General features: G+C 41.0%; 1 protein-coding gene across 1 annotated transcript; it reads right to left on the bottom strand.

Annotated features, from left to right (window-relative positions):
* Positions 1–832: 832 nt before the first annotated feature.
* Positions 833–18990, bottom strand: Mdh1 (malate dehydrogenase 1). The gene is made up of 9 exons (XM_028876335.2): positions 18894–18990; positions 13420–13518; positions 12624–12720; positions 9929–10104; positions 8393–8515; positions 3571–3747; positions 3026–3139; positions 2115–2204; positions 833–1165 (listed from the first exon to the last, which is right to left on the bottom strand). Exons 1-9 carry the CDS (start codon positions 18894–18896, stop codon positions 1040–1042), a joined length of 1005 nt encoding a protein of 334 aa, XP_028732168.1. The 5' UTR covers positions 18897–18990; the 3' UTR covers positions 833–1039.
* Between the last annotated feature and the right edge of the window lie 80 nt (positions 18991–19070).

Here is a 19070-nt window from a genome sequence, read left to right as displayed (position 1 = left end):
AAAAAACCCATATTCTCCTTGGCTGGAGGTGGGAGTTGAGGGAGGTGGATCCAGAATAGCTGGGGTATTTGGGCAAATTGCTATCAATGAAACTGTCATGCCTTGTCAATTTATTGTTATTCAATAAATTTGACACTGAGGAAAGACCGATAGTGTTCATCTGTTTCTGACATAGCGTACTTCCCACACCTTCACTGGTATTGAGCACAAAGATGAAAAGACAATGCATATGTTCTTATGGAAAACAGACTGCCTCAAAACCACTTTTTCTAGTATTATTTCCAATTTTAAATCATAAACATTAACACTGTGGTATTTATTGGCCATGAAATATTAATGATTCCTTATTCTGCTATAGAAAAAATTAAGGAAGATAGAATATTACCTGCAGTCTTGTTATAGCTAATTTTAAAATCAAATTATCAGCAAAACATGAACCTGCAAAGATTTAACAATATAAATGACTCGTCTAAGTAATGAGATCTTTCTAAACTAGATCTGTTGAGCTTTCCATCTGTGTAATGGTTTACTTTAACACTTTCCATCTTTCTTTTACTGAATTTAAAAAAGTAAAATTACGCTGGGTGGTGGTGGCGGCGGCGGTGGCAGTGGTGCATGCCTTTAATCCCAGCACTTGGGAGGCAGAGCCAGGCGGATCTCTGTGAGTTCGAGGCCAGCCTGGACTACAGACTGAGCTCCAGGAAAGGCGCAAAGCTACACAGAGAAACCCTGTCTCGAAAAACCAAAAAAAAAAAGTAAAATTACAATCTGTTGGAGCAAACTGGTTTCTGAAGATACTAAATATTAGCTAGGAATACAGGCTGAGACACTATCACTTGAATACACTTTTATTTAGATCAACAGTAACAGCATGATAGACTTTCACAGATCTGAACAATGAAGCTATTTAAACACACTATTTAAAATGTTGCTGTTCACAATTTGAGTATAGCATTATTACTGTTTGGTACTAGGCTCAAAGACGACATTTTGATTCCTCAGCTTTGGGGTATTTACTGACATCAACAAGATTGTCTAGTCATGCAGAGGCGAGAAATTCAAAAGCAGTTTCTTTTTCTTCGGCCAGTTCCTTTGCAGTTAGGTCCATCTTCTCACGGGAGAAATCATTAATAGGGAGGCCTTCAACAAACTTCCAGGACTTATTCTGTCAGAGAACAATTGCAAGAGATTCAGTTCAAGTCAAAGTAACCTTCCAACGGGGGACTGCTTAGCTCGAAATGATAGCTCAAAGCACGCCTGTTTAAGAGTCTAACTCTGAAGAGCCAGTCAAGAACCAGAGTCCACTTTTTAAAATCACCCTGGGGATGAAACCCAGCCAGCATCTCCCACATACTAGGCAAGAGCTCTTCCAGAACACATGGTCTAAGCCCAAGTCATAATTATCAATGAACTACAAGCACTCTAGTGTGGGGGAGCAAATGTACCCCATATGAATGAGTATTCCTGACATGAACACCACCATGTCAAGGACCCCAATGCCTCCAACTCATTGGAATGGCAAGGCCTTCCTCTGGTCCTAGCACTGATATTGACAGTGTATGCAGAAAGTATCAGCCACATCAAACAAGCTTCCTCCTCCTGCATGACTGCTCCCCTACAGAGACCTCCTACTTTAGCAGTCTGCCTCCTGCTCAGCTGTACATGATAGAGGCTCTGAGTCCCTAGGCTACTGCTGGTGTAACTTCATCAGAGTCCCTGACCCACCCAATCCCAGCTTTCTGAACATGTCTGTGATTTCTTCATTCCCTCAGTTCAATTCCAAAGCCATGAATATCACAACACTTGAGTTTAAAACTCACTGAATTTTGAAAGTTACAATGAACTATACCATGATTATAATAAAGAGTAATGTTCATTACTCTATAGGTTTATGAGAAAATAAGATTCTATTTATGGGTACAATGCAGAATTACTGTAATAACAAAGTATCTAGCAGCAAGAGTTGAATCTTGCTTTCCAGACTAGTTTCAGTATTTAATTAATGACTTGGCATTAGAAGGAATATCTACTTTAGGGATATATATATATATATATATATTATATATATATATATATGGCGTGCGCACGCGCACTCCTCTTTGATGTCATCCCACCTTGATCACGACAGGGAACGAGTAGAGGAGATCATCAGGAACACCATAGGAGTTGCCATCAGAGATAACGCCCATTGACACGAACTCTCCCTGAAGAAGATGCACACTATTATGGCTCACAGGGATTGGTTTACACAACCAACTAGTAAAACTACAATGACAGCAGGTGACTTCCTTGACTGCATGCATGACTACTGTGTGAGGAGCACAATAGTGCTGGTTCACACACATCCCCTTATCCACTCTTCCAGATCATGTGCAAAGTGGGTCACAGCTCCACCACTCTTATTTTATTTTAAGATTGAACAACAATTTGTATTTTTATGTATGTGTGTGTGCATGCATATGTATGCGCAGGTCCTTGGAGCTGGAGTTAAAGGTGGTGGTGAGCTGCCTGACATGGGTGCTAGGAATGAACTTGGGTCTTCTGCAAGAGAAGCAAGCATTCTTAACTGCTGAGCCATCTCTCTCCACCCCCAACACCACCCTTATTTTATAGCTGAGAATCCTATGGCCCAATCCTGGTTTTAAGAATGGCAGCCAGGCGGTGGTGGTGCACACCTTTGATCCCAGCACTTGGGAGGCACAGCCAGGTGGATCTCTGAGTTCGAGGCCAGCTTGCACTACAGAGTGAGTTCCAGGGCAGGCGCAAAGCTACACAGAGAAACCCTGTCTCGAAGAACACACACACACACACACACACACACAAAAAGAATGGCTTACCATATATAACTGCCTTTAACTCCTAACATCCTTTGTGACAAATGTCATGTAACAACACAGCTTAGAAAGGTTAAGGAACATTCCTGGGCTCCCAGGCTCGAGGAAATGAACTGAACTGGCACACAATTGCTCTCTTTACACTCTAGCACCAAGGGACGAAGAACGGCTTGTACAAACGAGAACCTCACCTCTGGGGTTCCAAACCAGATGTCTCTGATGTGGTCAGAGATGGCTTTGGCGGCAGACATTGCACTGGACAGTTTCCGAGCCTTGATGACAGCAGCACCACGCTGTTGCACAGTCTGGGTGTGAGCAGAGACAGTGTTATCTGAGCATGGCAGCAAAGTTCTCACCAGCTCCACTTACCCTGCAGGGAAAGGTCGCTGCCGCCATAGCTAGCTGGGTTTCCTCCAGCGTTAATCTCACTGTCCTAATTCAGTTATAAGCACCAGACTCTTTGGATAAAGAAGTAGAAATTCCTACAGAACATGCGACAAACTAACACAGAGAACAGATCTTGGCATAAACAAAACTAGAAGGCTCAGTTCTTCTGACTTGGACAATAATCTCGACTGTTACACAAGTCAGATCAGATGATGAGAACTGTCTTTTTGTATGACCCAAAAGAACACTGACAGTCTTGCAGAGCCGCTGGCCAGACACTCGGCTCGGGAGTGGGGTCGGTCTGTCTGTCTGTCTGACTGACTGCTCAGAGGGCGGGGCAGGCTCTTACCGTGATGAACTCCCCCTTGAGCCAGCTGTCATCTTTCAGGGCTTCATACACACCGACTTCCTTTCCCTGCAGCTTCACCTTAGCATGGTTGACGTCTGGATACTGAGTTGATGAGTGATTTCCCCAGATAATGACGTTCTTTACATCATCAGCAGTTACCCCGAGTTTAAGAGCAATCTAGTTCAATTTAAAACAAACACATCAGTTGGACAATTGATTTTTATTGCAGATTCTGACTTGTTTAACAGAGGCTCTTAAGTAAAGGAAAAAAGCTTCAGAAGCGTTACGCAAATACAAGCTAAAAACACAGATTTGAAAAAGGCCAATTGTACTGCTCAGCAATGTCCTAAAGCACTCAATGGTGTCAACAGCTATGAACTTGAAGCATTGCAGTGAATAAGAATAAAGAGCAGAGGGCATCCTGTAATTCATGATTAGATTATCACTATAATAAGTTTCTTTGCTCAGCAGGTCATCAGATCCTTAATACATAAATATGAGCTTTGTTTTATTAATGCCTACATGGAAGGCCAACTTACCGATTGACTGTTCAGATACTTTTGGTATATGTATTCTATTTTGGTGAAATTTTTGTTACATATAATATATAAATTAATTTTCAATTAATCTTAATTAAAGATACTAGTATAAGAAGGGACTCATGTTACCAAACTGTGACTGTCCCTATTTTATAGACTTGAGGACTAAAATAAAGGAGGCTCCAGATGTGACTTATGACAGAATGGTCACATTCTGATAAACTGATCAGAAGCTGAATGCATAGTCTAAGCTGAGATGCATTTAAGACACAGAACATAATGAACACAGTTTAGCTTGCTTTAAACATATTCAGGACATTTGCACTAGCCTGTACCTAAGCAAAACAAAATTTGCTCACACAGTTCCATAACAAAATTTTTAATACATTTATGATACTTATACTAATATCTGAACTTTGGGTAAAAGTCCCAAGTGCACTAAGAACTTCAGAGCTCCTGACCTGACTATCAGCTTTAACTACTGCAGCACAGTGAAGCCCAGCAGCCTGCAGGCTTCTCCCACTACAGGCCCTTAGGTCCTTTACTTCCTTTGTTCATGTGCCTTTGGTCTCTCACTCCTCTGATCTCTTGAGCTAATAGTCCTTTGGGCAACAAAGGACAGATGTTCCGTGCCCAGCAGATGCTGCTTCTGAAAGGCAGTCATGTCAGAACCAGTGAAATTAATACATACAAAGGATAACATTTCTTGCTTCCTTAGGCAAACTTTCAAGTCTGTCATGTAGAACTGCTAAGTTTTTGACTAATTCTCCAATCCTTGTAATTTTCTTCCCCCAACAGCAGTGCACTGTCAAATCATCTTGTGCATATGTACATATTATGTGTACACATCCAGCTTTGGGGTTTACATGCACAGGAGAGCTCAGGTGACAGATCAGTCAGTAGGTAACTAAAGCTTTTGAGTTTTTGAATAAATAATAGAGAACTTGTCATGATTCATGAAAGAAAATTTTATTTGGGTTTAATTACTTTTCATTTGGAATAACAACGTCTGTAAGAGGAAGAAAATGCTTCTTCAGAAGCTTCTGATGGCTCTCACTGTGCCAGATTGACAGAATGAAACGGCCTAGTCAAGGGCTTGTGAGTCAGTGTGTGTGTCAAATGTGATGTACCACGAGAACGTCACTCTTGGTTCATTCATGACTTTTGCCCCATTGAGGGAAACTGTTTCATGCACTGGGACAAAGTGCCACTCTGTGACCCTTGCGGAAGCAGGACTGTCCAACCTCTGCTCCTGCTGAGGTGGCTCATGAGAAGGCTTTGGTGTCACCTCACCTCTTCGGACTCTAGAACTAAAGTCAGCCCACATCTAAGACGCAGCAAACTTCGCTTACACCTGTCCTCCAGTCGGGTCCCATCCCTTTCGGCCACCACACTGCCTACAGCCCAAAGCATCTCACTGAATAAACTGCCTATGGTAACTGGGATGTTGAAGAAGATATTTATGAGAGGAGTCTTTCAACTTTAGGCTATATATCTCTTAATAATAAAAACAATAACAGCAGCAATTTTACTGTGTTTTTATTATGTAACAGCAATGGTAAGGGCTAGTAAGATGTATTTCCTTTTCTGAGGCAAACCAAAGGTATATTTCTCAAGGTTCTGCTGCTAACAGCAGCGTTGATGGAGATTTTTTATACATTTGTAATAGATAGAAATAAACCAGAAAAAAAAAAAAAAAAAGTGTGAGGAAAAGGTGAACACTGCAAGAATACTAAAGGCTGAGAGTTGCAAACGCAAGATGCTTTGCATAGTAAATGGAATAGAACAGCTCTGAACTATAGCTTACTTTTCTTGGTTTGGTCTGACAGAATGATTGAATGCTTTTGTACAAAAATCAGAGCCTTAAAAACAAGGATTTGGTGAGATTGTAAAATGGTGTGCCACTTTGGCAAAACAGTTTGGTGGTTGGTCAAAATGCAAAACATTGTTACTCTGTTACTCAACAATTCTACCCTTAGGAATATATCCTCAAACTACTGAAAATGTGCACCTATGAAACATGTACATGAAAGTTTACAGCAGTGTGTTGCTAATAGTTAAAAAGTTAAAACAACTCAAATAGCTATCAAATACTGGAGAGAAATAAAATGTGGCTTATTCATTATTCATACAATAGAATATTATTAAGACATAAAAATGAATGAGAAACTGACAGATTAAATGACTTTGGTGAACCTTCATAATTTCATTTGTAGATCTTTCCATTTCGAATTTATAAATACATTTGGGGTTACAAATTATAAATGTACTGCCTCCTGTCAACATTGTATACTTCTATTTGATGATTTCTATGTCAAACATTATATGGAAATGGAAATGTTTCCAAGTATTTTCTGTATTAACTGTGAATGAGTAGAACAAAATAAAAAAAAAAATTCAAAAAAAAAAAAAAAAATGTATTTCGTTCACTTAGTACTGCTGCTTAGAACACATACAGGGGTTAGTTTATATCCAGGTAAATCTAGAAGCTCCATCATTACTTAGCTTTGTGACTTTGGGCAGGCTCCCTGATCTCTTTGGGTCTCATGTTTCTTATCTATAAAACGAGTGCAATAAATGCCCTGTACAGTCACCATGAGAATTAAAAGCTACCTAAAGCATCAATCTTTTTAGTAAAGTTAACACATGCAAATTATTTTATCTTTTTTCCCCCCAGAGCTGAGGACTGAACCCAGGGCCTTGCGCTAGGCAAGCGCTCTATCACTGAGCTAAATCCCCAACCCCTATTTTATCTTTTATTGGATATTCCAGAGCTGAAGGAGTCAACTCTCAGTGTAAGACAGTGGTTTTTATTTTCTAACTTTAAACTCATATAATTTCCTGTTTAAAAAAAAGTTTTCATGCCGGGCGGCGGCGGTGCATGCCTTTAATCCCAGCACTCGGAGCAGAGCAGGCGGACTCTGTGAGTTCGAGCCAGCCTGGGCTACCAAGTGAGCTCCAGAAAGCGCAAAGCTACGCAGAGAAACCTGTCTAAGTTTTCTTCAAGCTAACATAATAAATAAATAGCACAGCTCCCATAGACCTACACAGAAGCCATGCTCTGTGGCTGAAGGATGGACACACAGTGCCAGAGAGAAGGAAAGAGTGCTGTGTCTGAGAGCTCCAGAACAGAGAAGGCTGCAGAAGCTGGCCTGGGAGAGCGCCTTAGCTCCCAGTGTTCTGAAGAGCTACTGACCTCCTAGTCACCGATGCCCTTCACATCTTTATCTAACTCTCATGGAAGGAATACTTTGATAATAGTAATAATTATGTAAAATATTTTAAAAGATTAACACTGAGCGTTAAAATCTAATTTTGATTGCTCAGCTACAGAGAACAATGAGTATAAACACCACTCAAGTCTTTTGTTCTATAAGCTTCACACATGACATGATTAAACTATGTGCTGTGTGTTATTTCATTTGTAACTTTTTTGTTTTTATTTATTTACTTTGTTTTTTCATTCCAACCAGTTTCCCCTCCCTCCTCTCCTCCCGGTTCCTCCCCCTCCTCACATGGATATTGGCCAGCCATGGTATATCAAGTTGCAGTGAGACTAGGCACCTCCTCTTCTGTTAAGGCATCTGGTAGGAGGAAAGGGTCCCCAAAGCGGGCAACAGTGTATGAGAACACCTGCTTTTACTGTTAGGAGTCTCCTAAGAAGATCAAGCCACACAACTGTCACATATGTGCAGAATGCCTAGGTCAGTCCCATGCAGGCTGGTTGTCCGTTCAGTCTCTGTGAGCCCCTATGAGCCCAGGTTGGTTGGGTCTGTGGGCTTTCTTGTGGTGCCCTTTACTCCACTGGCTTCTACAATCCTTCCTCCTCTCTTCCCCAGGATTCCCTGAGCTCTGCCTAGTGTCTGGCTGTGGGTCTCTGCATCTGTTTCCATCAGTTGCTGGGTGAAGCTTCTCTGATTACAGTTGGGCTAGGCACCAACTGGTTCTCACTGGTGCAGACTGCTTTGTAACTAATTTTAACTACTATAACAAGGCAACATTAGCCATTGTGTTGAATTATAATTGGTATATATACACACACACTGGTTCACAATTGGTTACTTGAAGATAAAAATAAGGAGGCAAGCCAGCTTCTGGCCTTTAGAGAATAGATCCAAAGACTCCTTAACTTTTAATTTAAACAAAGGAATAGTTTCCTGCTCAACAAAAACAACAAACACACAAACCAAAATTTAATTATTTTAAAATAATTTAATTATTTTAAAAAAGAAAAAAGTTTTACAGCCTAAATCTTTGAGTTTTAAAAGCCAAAATCTTCTTACCTGAGATTTTGCTCGGTTGTGGTCCAAGCGAGTCAGGCAACTGAAGTTCTCCTTGGGGATGGACGGGGCTGCCTTGGAGGCCGTCAGGCAGTTTGTGTTGGCTGGGTTCCCCACGACAATGACCTAGGTGGGTAGGAGGCACAAAGACACACAGACCACACACCTGTCTTAGAACTGGACTAAACATGTCTAACAGGCACCTTTTTTTAAAAATCAGATTTCTATGACATACAAGTCAGTTTCCAGCTGGCAATATTCACAACCCAAGGGACATATCTTTATGTTTTACTATTGAGACAGATCATTCATCTATTTACCACAAAAAGCAAGAAATCTAAAGCTTCATCTCAGAGTTTGAGTCATTCATAAAATTTTTTTTGAAAGTTTTTTTAGGAAATCAATTTTTTTTTTTTTTTTTTTTTTTTTTTTGTGAATTAAGTGTTTCTTAAACTGGTCTAATCCTAAGAATTACCTAGGCTATTTGCTAAAATACAGACTGTCTTCACAACTCCTCTACATCTAATGAGTCAAACACACACACACATCTTTTTGGCCCCTGTGAGCACCAGCTGCCTCTGGGTGTCCCAGTGTATGAGTATTTCCCCAACGAAGACTTTTTTGCAGGGGTAGAAATACCATGTAAACAGAACCACAAATCCCAAGCAGCCCAGGCTTTACCAGTCTGAATACCTCTGTAATCTTTTACCAAGAGACCTGTGTGTTCCTTATAGTTCTTATTTTTTGTTAATGATTAGAGAGCAAACATAACTATTTAAAATGAAATCTCCAAAAAGCAAAAATGTAAACAACTATTAAGTATTACAAATAGGTCACTCGTAAAGAGTGGTTTTGGAGCTGGAAGGTGGTGGAGCTTGCCTTTAATCCCAGCACTTAGGAGGCAGAGGCAGGTGGATCTCTGTGAGTTCAATGCCAGTCTGGTCTACAAAGCGAGTCCCAGGATAGCAAGGGCTGTTAAATAGAGAAACCACCTTGAAAAACAAAACAAAAACTCAAAAGAGTGGTTTTGAAATATTAAGACAAATTTAGAATAAATAGCTACAGAGAAGAGGGAGTCATGCCAACTCAGTTTAAGAGACAGACTGAAACAATTCTGTCTGGAGAATATGAACACTCAGAAGTTGTGTCTTCTGTGACTGAGAACAAAGGCATTTAGCAGCCATCTTCCAAAACACACAGATGAATCGGAAGTTCTCAACAAGTTCCCCCCTAGCAACCTTTGTAAGAACTGGCAGCCGATGGTCTGAGCCTAGCACCTTTAAATCTGAAACAGCCGGGCGGAGGGACAGGCTCGGATCTCTGTGAGTTTGAGGCCAGCCTGGGCTACAGAGTAAGTTCCAGGAAAGGCGCAAAGCTACGCAGAGAAACCCTATCTCGAAAAACAAAAAACAAACAAACAACAACAACAACAAAAGGAACTGGAAACAAACACAAGCAACTCTCCTGGCATTTAAACATCAAAAGCAGAAGTTTGAAAATGCAGATAAGAACGAGACTGTCAAATATGCTGCCAGTCACCTTAACAGATTTCTTGGCATACTTCTCCAAGGCACTGCCCTGGGCTTTGAAGATCTTCACATTGGCTTTCAGGAGGTCTTTCCTCTCCATGCCTTCTCTTCTTGGCATGGAGCCCACAAGGACAGCCACATCCAGGTCTTTGAAGGCAACCTCTTCTTTGTCTGTTGCAATGATATCTGTGGACAAGGCAAAAGCACACAGAGCTACTTTCAGTTTCCCTTTTCACACTGAATCTATTTTTTCTTTTAAACTGTGATAAATGTTTATTTTTATAGTTCACAGTGATATACTTTTCAGAGGCCTAAAAAAAATGATATAATACATTCATTTAACACCCCTAAGAACACAGGAGTGTTGTGGAATATTAGTCTAAGATGTGTTACATTTGTTTATGCCGTGGAACATTTGTTTAATGATGCAAAGCTGCCTTACATTCTTTTTATGTTACATTTGTTTAACTCTGTGAAGCTGTGTTACTGTGCCTGTCTAAAACACCTGATGGTCTAATAAAGAGCTGAATGGCCAATAGCGAGGCAGGAGAAGGATAGGGAGGGCTGCCAGGCAGAGAGAATAAATAGGAGAGGAAACCTGGGAGGAAGAGAAGTTCAAGAGCTGAGGGATGGCTCAGTGGTTACGAGTACTGACTGCTCTTCCAGAGGTCCTGGGTTCAAATCCCAGCACCCACATGGCAGCTCACAATTGTCTGTAACACCAGTTCCAGGGACTCAACACCCTCACACAGACATAGATTCAGGCAAAACACCAATACACATAAAAAAAAAAAAAAGTTCAAGGAGAGAGAAAAGAAGGGGCCAGCCACCCAGCTATACATCCAGCCATGGAGTAAGAGTGAAAGTAAGATATATAGAAGTTAAAAAAGAAAGAAAGAAAGAAAGAAAGAAAGAAAGAAAGAAAAAAGAAAGAAAGAAAGAAAGACCCAGAGGCAAAAGATAAATGGGATAATTTAAGAAAAGCTGGCAAGAAACAAGCCAAGCTAAGGCCGGGCATTTGTAAGTATTAATAAGCTTCCCTCCATGGGTGATTTATTTGGGAGTTGGGTGGAGGGCCCCCCCCAAAAGACCAAAGATCAAAAGAGTAGAAAAAATAATCAACAACACAGGAGAAAGTCAATAATTATTTTGTATTTACATCAATAATTACCCAATTAAAACAGCTCTATAGCTTTTATCTTTTACATAATTATGTATGATACAGAGTCTTTGGAAATAACATTTTTTTCATTTATTACCATAGATAGTACAAAGAGAAACCAATTCACTTAGTCTTTAGATTTTAATTACTTTGAGGTTTAAGATACCAGGTATAGCTGGGCAGTGGTGGCACATGCCTTCGATCTCAGCACTCGGGAGGTAGAGCCAGGCAGATCTGTGAGTTCAAGGACAGCCTGGGCTACAGAGTGAGTTCCAGGAAAGGCGCAAAGCTACACAGAGAAACCCTGTCTTGAAAAACCAAAAAAAAAAAAAAAAAAGATACCAAGTACAAATGAAAAATAATGTTTATTAGGGCATAATGTACCAGGGATAATGCTAAGGATTGTATTCTACCAAACGTTATCTTCACATTTCACACATGAAGAACTAAGGCATAAGAAATTGATAAGATAGGGAGGTCAGTCCAGAGTTCAACTGGACTGTGTTTTTGATCCTTGTGTTTTTGATCAAGGAGCATGTGGTGCTGCTTTCCTTTGAGCGTATTACAAAGGCCATGGCCGAGAGTCAGCATTTCTATATGTAAGTCTCAGGTCAATAAGCACATGTAGTCAGGTTGCCGAGTCCCCAAATAGAGGAACATCAGAAGAAAAAAGTACCCATCTTCCTTTTCCAGTCACATATCCTTTGTCAAGCTGTCCCTTTCCGGCCACATCATAGCAGCCTGAGGACACTGGGTCCATTAATGACAGCAGAGGAGCCCGCAGAAAAGGGAAATGGAAATGGAAAATGCCAAGAGGAAGATGACATGAAAGGGCTGTGGGTAGGGAAAAGGCCCAGCGCAATCGGGTATTCCTTCAGACTAAAGCTCAGAGCCACACAACCAAAGGATCTGGACAGGACAGTCTCTCGTCTAGGAAATGCCTGACTAGACAGACATCATGTTTTCCTTCAAGGTGCACAACACTAAGGACAATTTACCCGTCTCAACCAGTGCTTGGCAGATGAAAGGGGACATATTTGAGGGACCAGCATATATGAATGAATGCCTAGGCAACACACAGCCTTGGAGAACATGCTGTGGAATGGAAAACTTTCTGTTACACGATGCTACTATTACTTCTAAGTAGACTTCAAATAATAGCACGATGTAAACAACCTGGTGGGATAATTCTTGAGCATATTATATCTAACTATAAATTACTGTTATAAATATATGTAGATGTGAGAAAAAACAAGCCCTTGACTTGCCACTAATTGTTTCTTGCTTTTGCACTTATTTATTATTGGTATTCATGTTTAAAAAGTAGTGTAGTTCAAAAAACAACAACAAAAAATACTTTTGTGAACAATTTTTTTTTTTTTTTTTTGTTTTCGAGACAAGTTCTCTGTAACTTGTGCTTTTGACCACTCTTCTGAATCACAGAGATCGCTGCTCTGCTCCGATTTGGATTAAGCGTCGCACAACCGGCGTGCAATTTCTAATTGACTATCTTTAATCTGTGTTCTCTGACTTCCCTACTCACCTTTCAGCAGGGGAAGAGCACAGTCCTGCAGCTCCATCAGGACACCATCCAGAACAGCCATCATGGGGGTGATGTCCAGCAGCACAAGAATGATGGGCTGTCAGAGCGAGGACAACAGGTCGGTGGGGCGGGCGGGCGGCACTCACTCTCAAATCCGCCCCAGTTCTGTCTGGATACCCTTAGCTTCCACTAACAGTCAACTATGGAAGGGAGATGCCGCAGCTTGCTTCTATTAGTGATTGTAGCTATGATTTCATTTTAGATAGCTAACAATAACTACAATATCTGACATGAAGGGAAAATTCAACTATCCGTAGGTCAAGAGAAAGACTCAATACTTTAGAAAAGGATTGTAGTGTACAGAAAACAGACTTGCTAGAACTGGGGTTGCCTGTTTCCTGTGGGGGTAGACTTCTCCTGTGACTGTCTGGGTTCAAAACAGCATCGCTGGAAAGAAAGGACAGGTTCAACAACTTTCTCATAGGACCCCCTTCTTTCTCATAGGACCCCCTTCTTTCTCAGAGGACCCCCTTCTCCCTCCCGGTCACTCTCCTCAGCGACACACTGTTACCTGCTGGTTGCACTAAGCTAGGTAAACACAGCAGGTGGAAGAACTCTGACTTGAAGTATGGTCAGTCCTGCAGGGCAGCCTATAAACATCATAGCTTCTGCTAACAGCAAAGGACTTACTACAGTTACTGGGACTGCCTCTTCATTCTCCATTTGCAACTAGATACAGGGCCTGATTAAGAACATTCTTTTACTACAATGCCAAGGTTTATAGACATGCGCCTACCTGGTCTTTACCAAAGACAGATCCATTTCCAATACTGTACAACAGTGAATATGCAATCTGACCAGCTGCTCCAGTCACAAGGACTCTGATTGGTTCAGACTGTAATGAAAAAGAGCCAGTCATAGCTTATTAAAGTGTTAGTTTAATAAGGCAAAACGTGCTTTAAAAGGGAGTATGAGACCTTCAAGTCTCTCCCTAGCTTAGTAGAAAGCTAACCTAGGCTTGTTTTCAGGAAAGACAGCATGGACAAATGAACTACGCAACTTACCAAGTGTGTCCTTCGTCGGCACACTTATGAAGCATTAACTTTTACTCAACAGAAGCAAAACCCACAAAACTGAATTTACTTATGCGACTGTGTCCATCTTTGGGGGACATTTTACCAAAAACTAGGCCCACAAGGTCATATCCATATTATGTGGTGATATAAACCCAGGCAGGTCTGAGGAGCCTCACAGATCTTTATCATGCAAATCCTGACTCCCACCTCATCAGAATCCTGCACACTAGGAAAAGGTGTAGCAGTGACTAAAACCTTCCCTTTAAACCAAAAAGGTTTAACGAAACAATCCTGCTTTGACTCAACTACCCAAAGAGCAAAAACAATCCTGCATTTACCTAGAAGCAGGGTCTCCCTATGTAGATCAGGCTAGCCTAAAACTCACTGAGATCCACCTGCCTCTACCCCCGAGTGCTTAAGGTGTGCATTACAATGCTCAGTGTTAAGCCTTTATTTTACAAGTTATATTTGTTTAAAATATATGGGGTGGGAGTATACACGACACAGCATGCTGTGAGGGTTGGTTTTTTCCTTCCCTTGTGTGGGTCCTGGGGATTGAACTCAGGCTGTAAGACCTGGCAGCAGGTTCCCTTTACCCACTGAGCCATCTTGCTGGTCCAAGCCTTTAATCTTTTTTTCAAGTAGAAAATTATTAACATCTGGAATATAATAAATTTTAGTATTAAATATTGTACTAAATCAGCAATAGCTGACAATCTGATTCCAAGGGAAAAGTATGTTTTAAAAGGAGGAAGAGAAACCATAGAAAAAGTACAATAGTTATATAATAGGAAAAAAAGCAGCTTTACAGTCTAAGAGACTCTGAATAAAAGAAGACACACAGACAAAAATAACAACTGTATTCAAAATGAGGGCTGAGTAATGGAAAAAGTTTAAATTAAGCTCAGTGAATTTATAGGCTAGAATGAAGAGAAAATGTCCCTTCCTTGATGATGCTGAGCACTGTGCTTGCACTCTGTGTCATCCTGGTCCCTCCCTGCATGAAGAAATGACCCGCTAAATTGACGGGGCATAGAAACATTTCATCTCTCTTTTTTTAGAACAGTCTCTTCTAGGTGAGTCATCCATCTGAGATGGGAAGATGGGTGGCCTGAAGTCAACAGCACTCAGTGACTTGGTCCCCACAGATGGCAAAAAAGAAAATTCAGGAAATAAGTACTAATTGTTACAAAGAAATAAATTTGACCATAGTAGATTTTACTTGCATTTCTTCCTCAAGATATGCCCAGGATAGGAGTAGAAAAATATAATCAAAGATAAAACCTCAGAAAGCTATGGAGAAAAATTCTCCTTGATCCCTGGATTTCTCCTGCTTCCATATCTCTAGATATATTAAATTTAATATCTACATAAACCAATTTTAATAAAAATATATATCTATATTAATTAATATGTACTTAATAAAACATGTATCTATGTCCAAAATAAACTATATGTATGAATAGCATTCATTATCCTATATGGTTACTTTCTGCTACACACAGCTTTACGATATATGTTCTAATATATCATTATTAGGAGCCATTACTATTCTAGACCTGTATATATATTTCATCTTGTCATCTTTCCTTTTGAGGTTGAGAAATGAGAAGGGAGAAGCTGTTCCCCTCTTCTGGGGGCTTTGCCTATTTCATCTTCCTGAATTCAATTCACTGCCATATCTCAACTGATAGATAAAAACAGGTGCACAGCCAGAACTCAAGTACTTGCTTAAGAAATAGCTGGATCATGTAACTAAAGACTGAAATGTACACAGTTGGAAGCAAATTCAATGTACTTTAAAAAAACGAAGATACTTTATACATGTACACGTGTATTGAGAAGACTGGAAACTGAGGGGCCATATTTCAGCTGTACTAAGCAAAACTATGTCACAATTTTGAAATATTTTTATTACATTTATTTGAGTGTGTGGGTGGGACAACACCATGCACATTTCCTCTGAGATTCCTACATTCTGTAGTTATATATTTCCATGTCTGTCACTCAGCTAGACTGTGATGTTCCTATGAGAGCGGTTTGCCTTTGAATAAAATTTGCACTCTTCATACAGGTTTCAACATATATTTACTGAATGAATAATGTAAAGGTAAAGCTTACGGGTAAGCGTAAAGAAAAGATAAAACAAAGCTACACTGATATCCAGGCATGGTGGCACATGCCTGCAATAGAAAAGCTAAAACAAAAACAAAGCTACACTGATTTCCAGGCATGGTGGCACATGCCTGCAGTCCTAGGGCTGGGAGGTGAACATGAAGGTCAGGGGTCCAAGAGGCCAGCATGGGTTACATGGGACCCTGACTCAAAAACAACCAACCAGAGATCATCACCCCCTCAAGATCATCACCATCAACCCCCCTCAAGATCATCACCACCAACCTCATCCCAAAAGATCATCACCACCCCACCCCAAAGATCATCACCACCAACCCCATCCCAAAGATCATCATCACCAACCCATCCCAAAAGATCATCACTATCAACCCCATCCCAAAAGATCATCACCACCAATCCCCCCAAAAGATCATCACCACCAACCTCACCCCAAATTTGATTTGAACAGCATAAAGCAAACTGGGATAAGAAATGAGGGGGAGCTGGAAGGTGGTGGTGCATGCCTTTAAACCTGGTACCAGGGAGGGGGCCAGCCTAGTCTACAGAGAGAGAGAGAGAGAGAGAGTTCTAGAATAGCCAAGACTACACATAAAAAGCCTGTCTTGAAAACAAAAACAAAGCAACCCTCTCCCCCAAAACAAAAAGAGAACAAAGAAAAAAAAAAAAAAAAAAAGAAAAGAAAAAAGAAAAGAATGAAAAAGAAATGAGGGAGAATGTGCCAATCTCATCTATAAAGTTTAACCTTCCAGAAATTCTAGCCGATGGTTAGAACAGAGTAATGTAGCCATTTTTCAAAAATGTGTTCCCAGTATCACACACAGTCTGTAGTGAAGAGGCTGTGGCCAACTAATCAACAGTTAATTCTACTCCAGCAGGTTCCCTCTGTGTCTGGGCCATTCCATCTTAAGGGCTGTCTTAGTATCTGCATGATGAGGATGTAGGCAAAGGAAACACCAGTTTGGTTCTTAGTGTTCTCCTGAGACACTGCAGTTGGAAAGTTGGGTAGGAGAGGCCTACTGACTTCCCACAATGCAACAGTGCCAATGCAGGTTACTATTCTTTGCTCAGACATCTGGGTATTCTGCCCAAGTCCAAACAGGAATGGCTTCTCGTTTGGCAGGGCGTCAATGCCCTTCCTGAGGACACAGGCTGTCTTAAAAATGTGCTATGTAGTTGAAAAGCTTTAACTGTAGTTCCCCCCTTGTTATTCCACAGAACAGCATTCCTTTTTGACTTTCTAGTTTACTGCAATAAGAAAGAGAAGTGGTGTCCTTCCCGTCCCCAGATACTCTTAGGTCACTCCCTTATGGACAATGGCACAGAGTTCATTTAAAAAATGCCTTTGATTGGCTTACAAAAAGACAGCTCTTTTCTTTCTGAGACAGATTCTCCCTATGTAGCCCTGGCTGGCTGGAACTTGGTACATAGAGCAGGCTGGTTTTGAAATCATAGAGCTCCGTGTGTCTCTGCCTCCCAAGAGCTGCAATTTAAGGCATGCACCACCACACTGAGTGGAACCGACAGCTCTTTTCTAAATCAGTAATTTGCTTACATACTCTTCCCATGAGACAAGAAGGTTCTGAATCATGTGAGACTGCAACCTGACAGAACTCTTCTACCTGGACCAGCTCATGCCATCTGGCACAGATGTGGCCCTCTAGGGGTGAGGCTGGTTCTGCCTACTGTATAGGGAATGCATCAGGGGCCCTGGATCTCCATGACCTTGGGAAATCAATGACCTTGCCAGGCTGTTTTAAGATTAGATGAAATAATCTCCAAATCCCCTTTAAACTTCAGAATTCCAATATTCTGAAAGATGAGGAATAAAGCTATCAGATATTACATGCTGGCATTATGGGTTTATATCTTAACAGGTAACCAGCTACTGAAATTACAGAATGACTTGCTAAATGCATGATACAGTCAAGGTAAAATGGGAAGAAGAGACACAAATCTCATGACCTTGAGAAATTCATATTCTGGGTCTCAAGAATTAAGTTTTAGTATTTTAAGTGGGGCTTTGGTTAAGATGATTTTTAAAAGGTTTTCATCTAGATCTAAAATTCTAAAGTCTGAAGTTCTTGGGTAACCACCCCCGTTTTATGACTAAAATCATTACAGTAGAAACCACTTAGGCCATAATTTAAATAATTACTTATGTGCCAAAATAACATTTACTGGGAATTAGTAGTTGTCCCTTTGGGGTCTCTTATAGAGGTTGAGGGAGTTTTTGTCCTTGCTTTGAAACATGTTTTTTCGGGTTCTGTGAAATTTCTAATTTCATCCAAATATTTTCTCATACTCCCCATCTTGAAATTAAAGGAGAAAAAGTCTTTTCAAAATATAAATTCTAAAGTACTGTAGCAATTTCCAGTCTGGTGATAAATGTCACCTTCAAAGAGCACGCAGATTATTCCTACGTCAGAGTTCCTTCACCCCCCCCCCCCCCCCAGCTGGGACAAGACAGGAAGATCCAGCGATCTAGAGCTTTCAACAAGATGGTTGCGCTACATTTGCAAGTAGGTATGCTGCAATACGTGACAGAGGAGTAAAGAATATCCACACTAATTGTTTGACTAGCGATGCTAACGAGTCCTGGATTACATAAGAAGATCAAGAATAGGTTTTCAGTAACATTTTTTTTTTCCTTTGAAATTAGATATGGCAGAAACATTGTCTCCTGAAAACTGGGATCATAACCTGGAGCACTACCTACCTCAACATCACAAAATAGAGGTTAGGACCCAATTCTTTCCCTCCCACCAAATCTCATCCCCGTCAAATCCTCAAACGTCCTTTGGAGAAAATTTTGTCCCTCAGCCATGCGTCAGGATCGAAACACGTCTCTCCAAGGACAACGACTTCTCTAGAGTCCTTTTAAGAACTCCCTGATAGATGCAACCCCCCTTCCAATTACTGGGTTACTGCGACAGTCTGCGAGGATGAATCGGGTTTTGCAAACCGCGCGAAGAACAGCGCCTGGCATTACTGCTTCTCTAAAGCGCAGGATGAAGCCGAGAGGCCGGAGCTGCTGCAGGATCCAGGAGCCCATACTCACCATTATTGAGAATTGCGTGGACGATTTGTGCACCTGCAAAGGCGGTCTCGAGGAGTCAGGTCACCTCTACAGCCGAACCGACTCTGGGAGTGAGCGCTGAGCTCGCCAGGAAAGGTTCGGCTGGATAGCTCACGCACTTTCTGGGAAGTGTAGTTCATCCGGCGGGTCTCTGGCGCC

Source organism: Peromyscus leucopus, chromosome 10 (genome assembly GCF_004664715.2).
Source record: "Peromyscus leucopus breed LL Stock chromosome 10, UCI_PerLeu_2.1, whole genome shotgun sequence".
Classification (NCBI taxonomy): Eukaryota; Metazoa; Chordata; class Mammalia; order Rodentia; family Cricetidae; genus Peromyscus; species Peromyscus leucopus.
The sequence above is the reverse complement of the archived record's forward strand: the minus strand, read 5'-3'. Positions and strand labels throughout refer to the sequence as shown.

What these genes read in the sequence shown, in the direction of transcription:
- Mdh1 (XM_028876335.2), bottom strand. An exon ending in ATGCCAAGAAATCTGTTAAG is followed by an intron (nt 8,516 to 9,928) that starts GTGACTGGCAGC and finishes CTACCCACCTAG; the next exon opens with GTCATTGTCGTGGGGAACCC. An exon ending in TCTGGTTTGGAACCCCAGAG is followed by an intron (nt 2,205 to 3,025) that starts GTGAGGTTCTCG and finishes CATCTTCTTCAG; the next exon opens with GGAGAGTTCGTGTCAATGGG.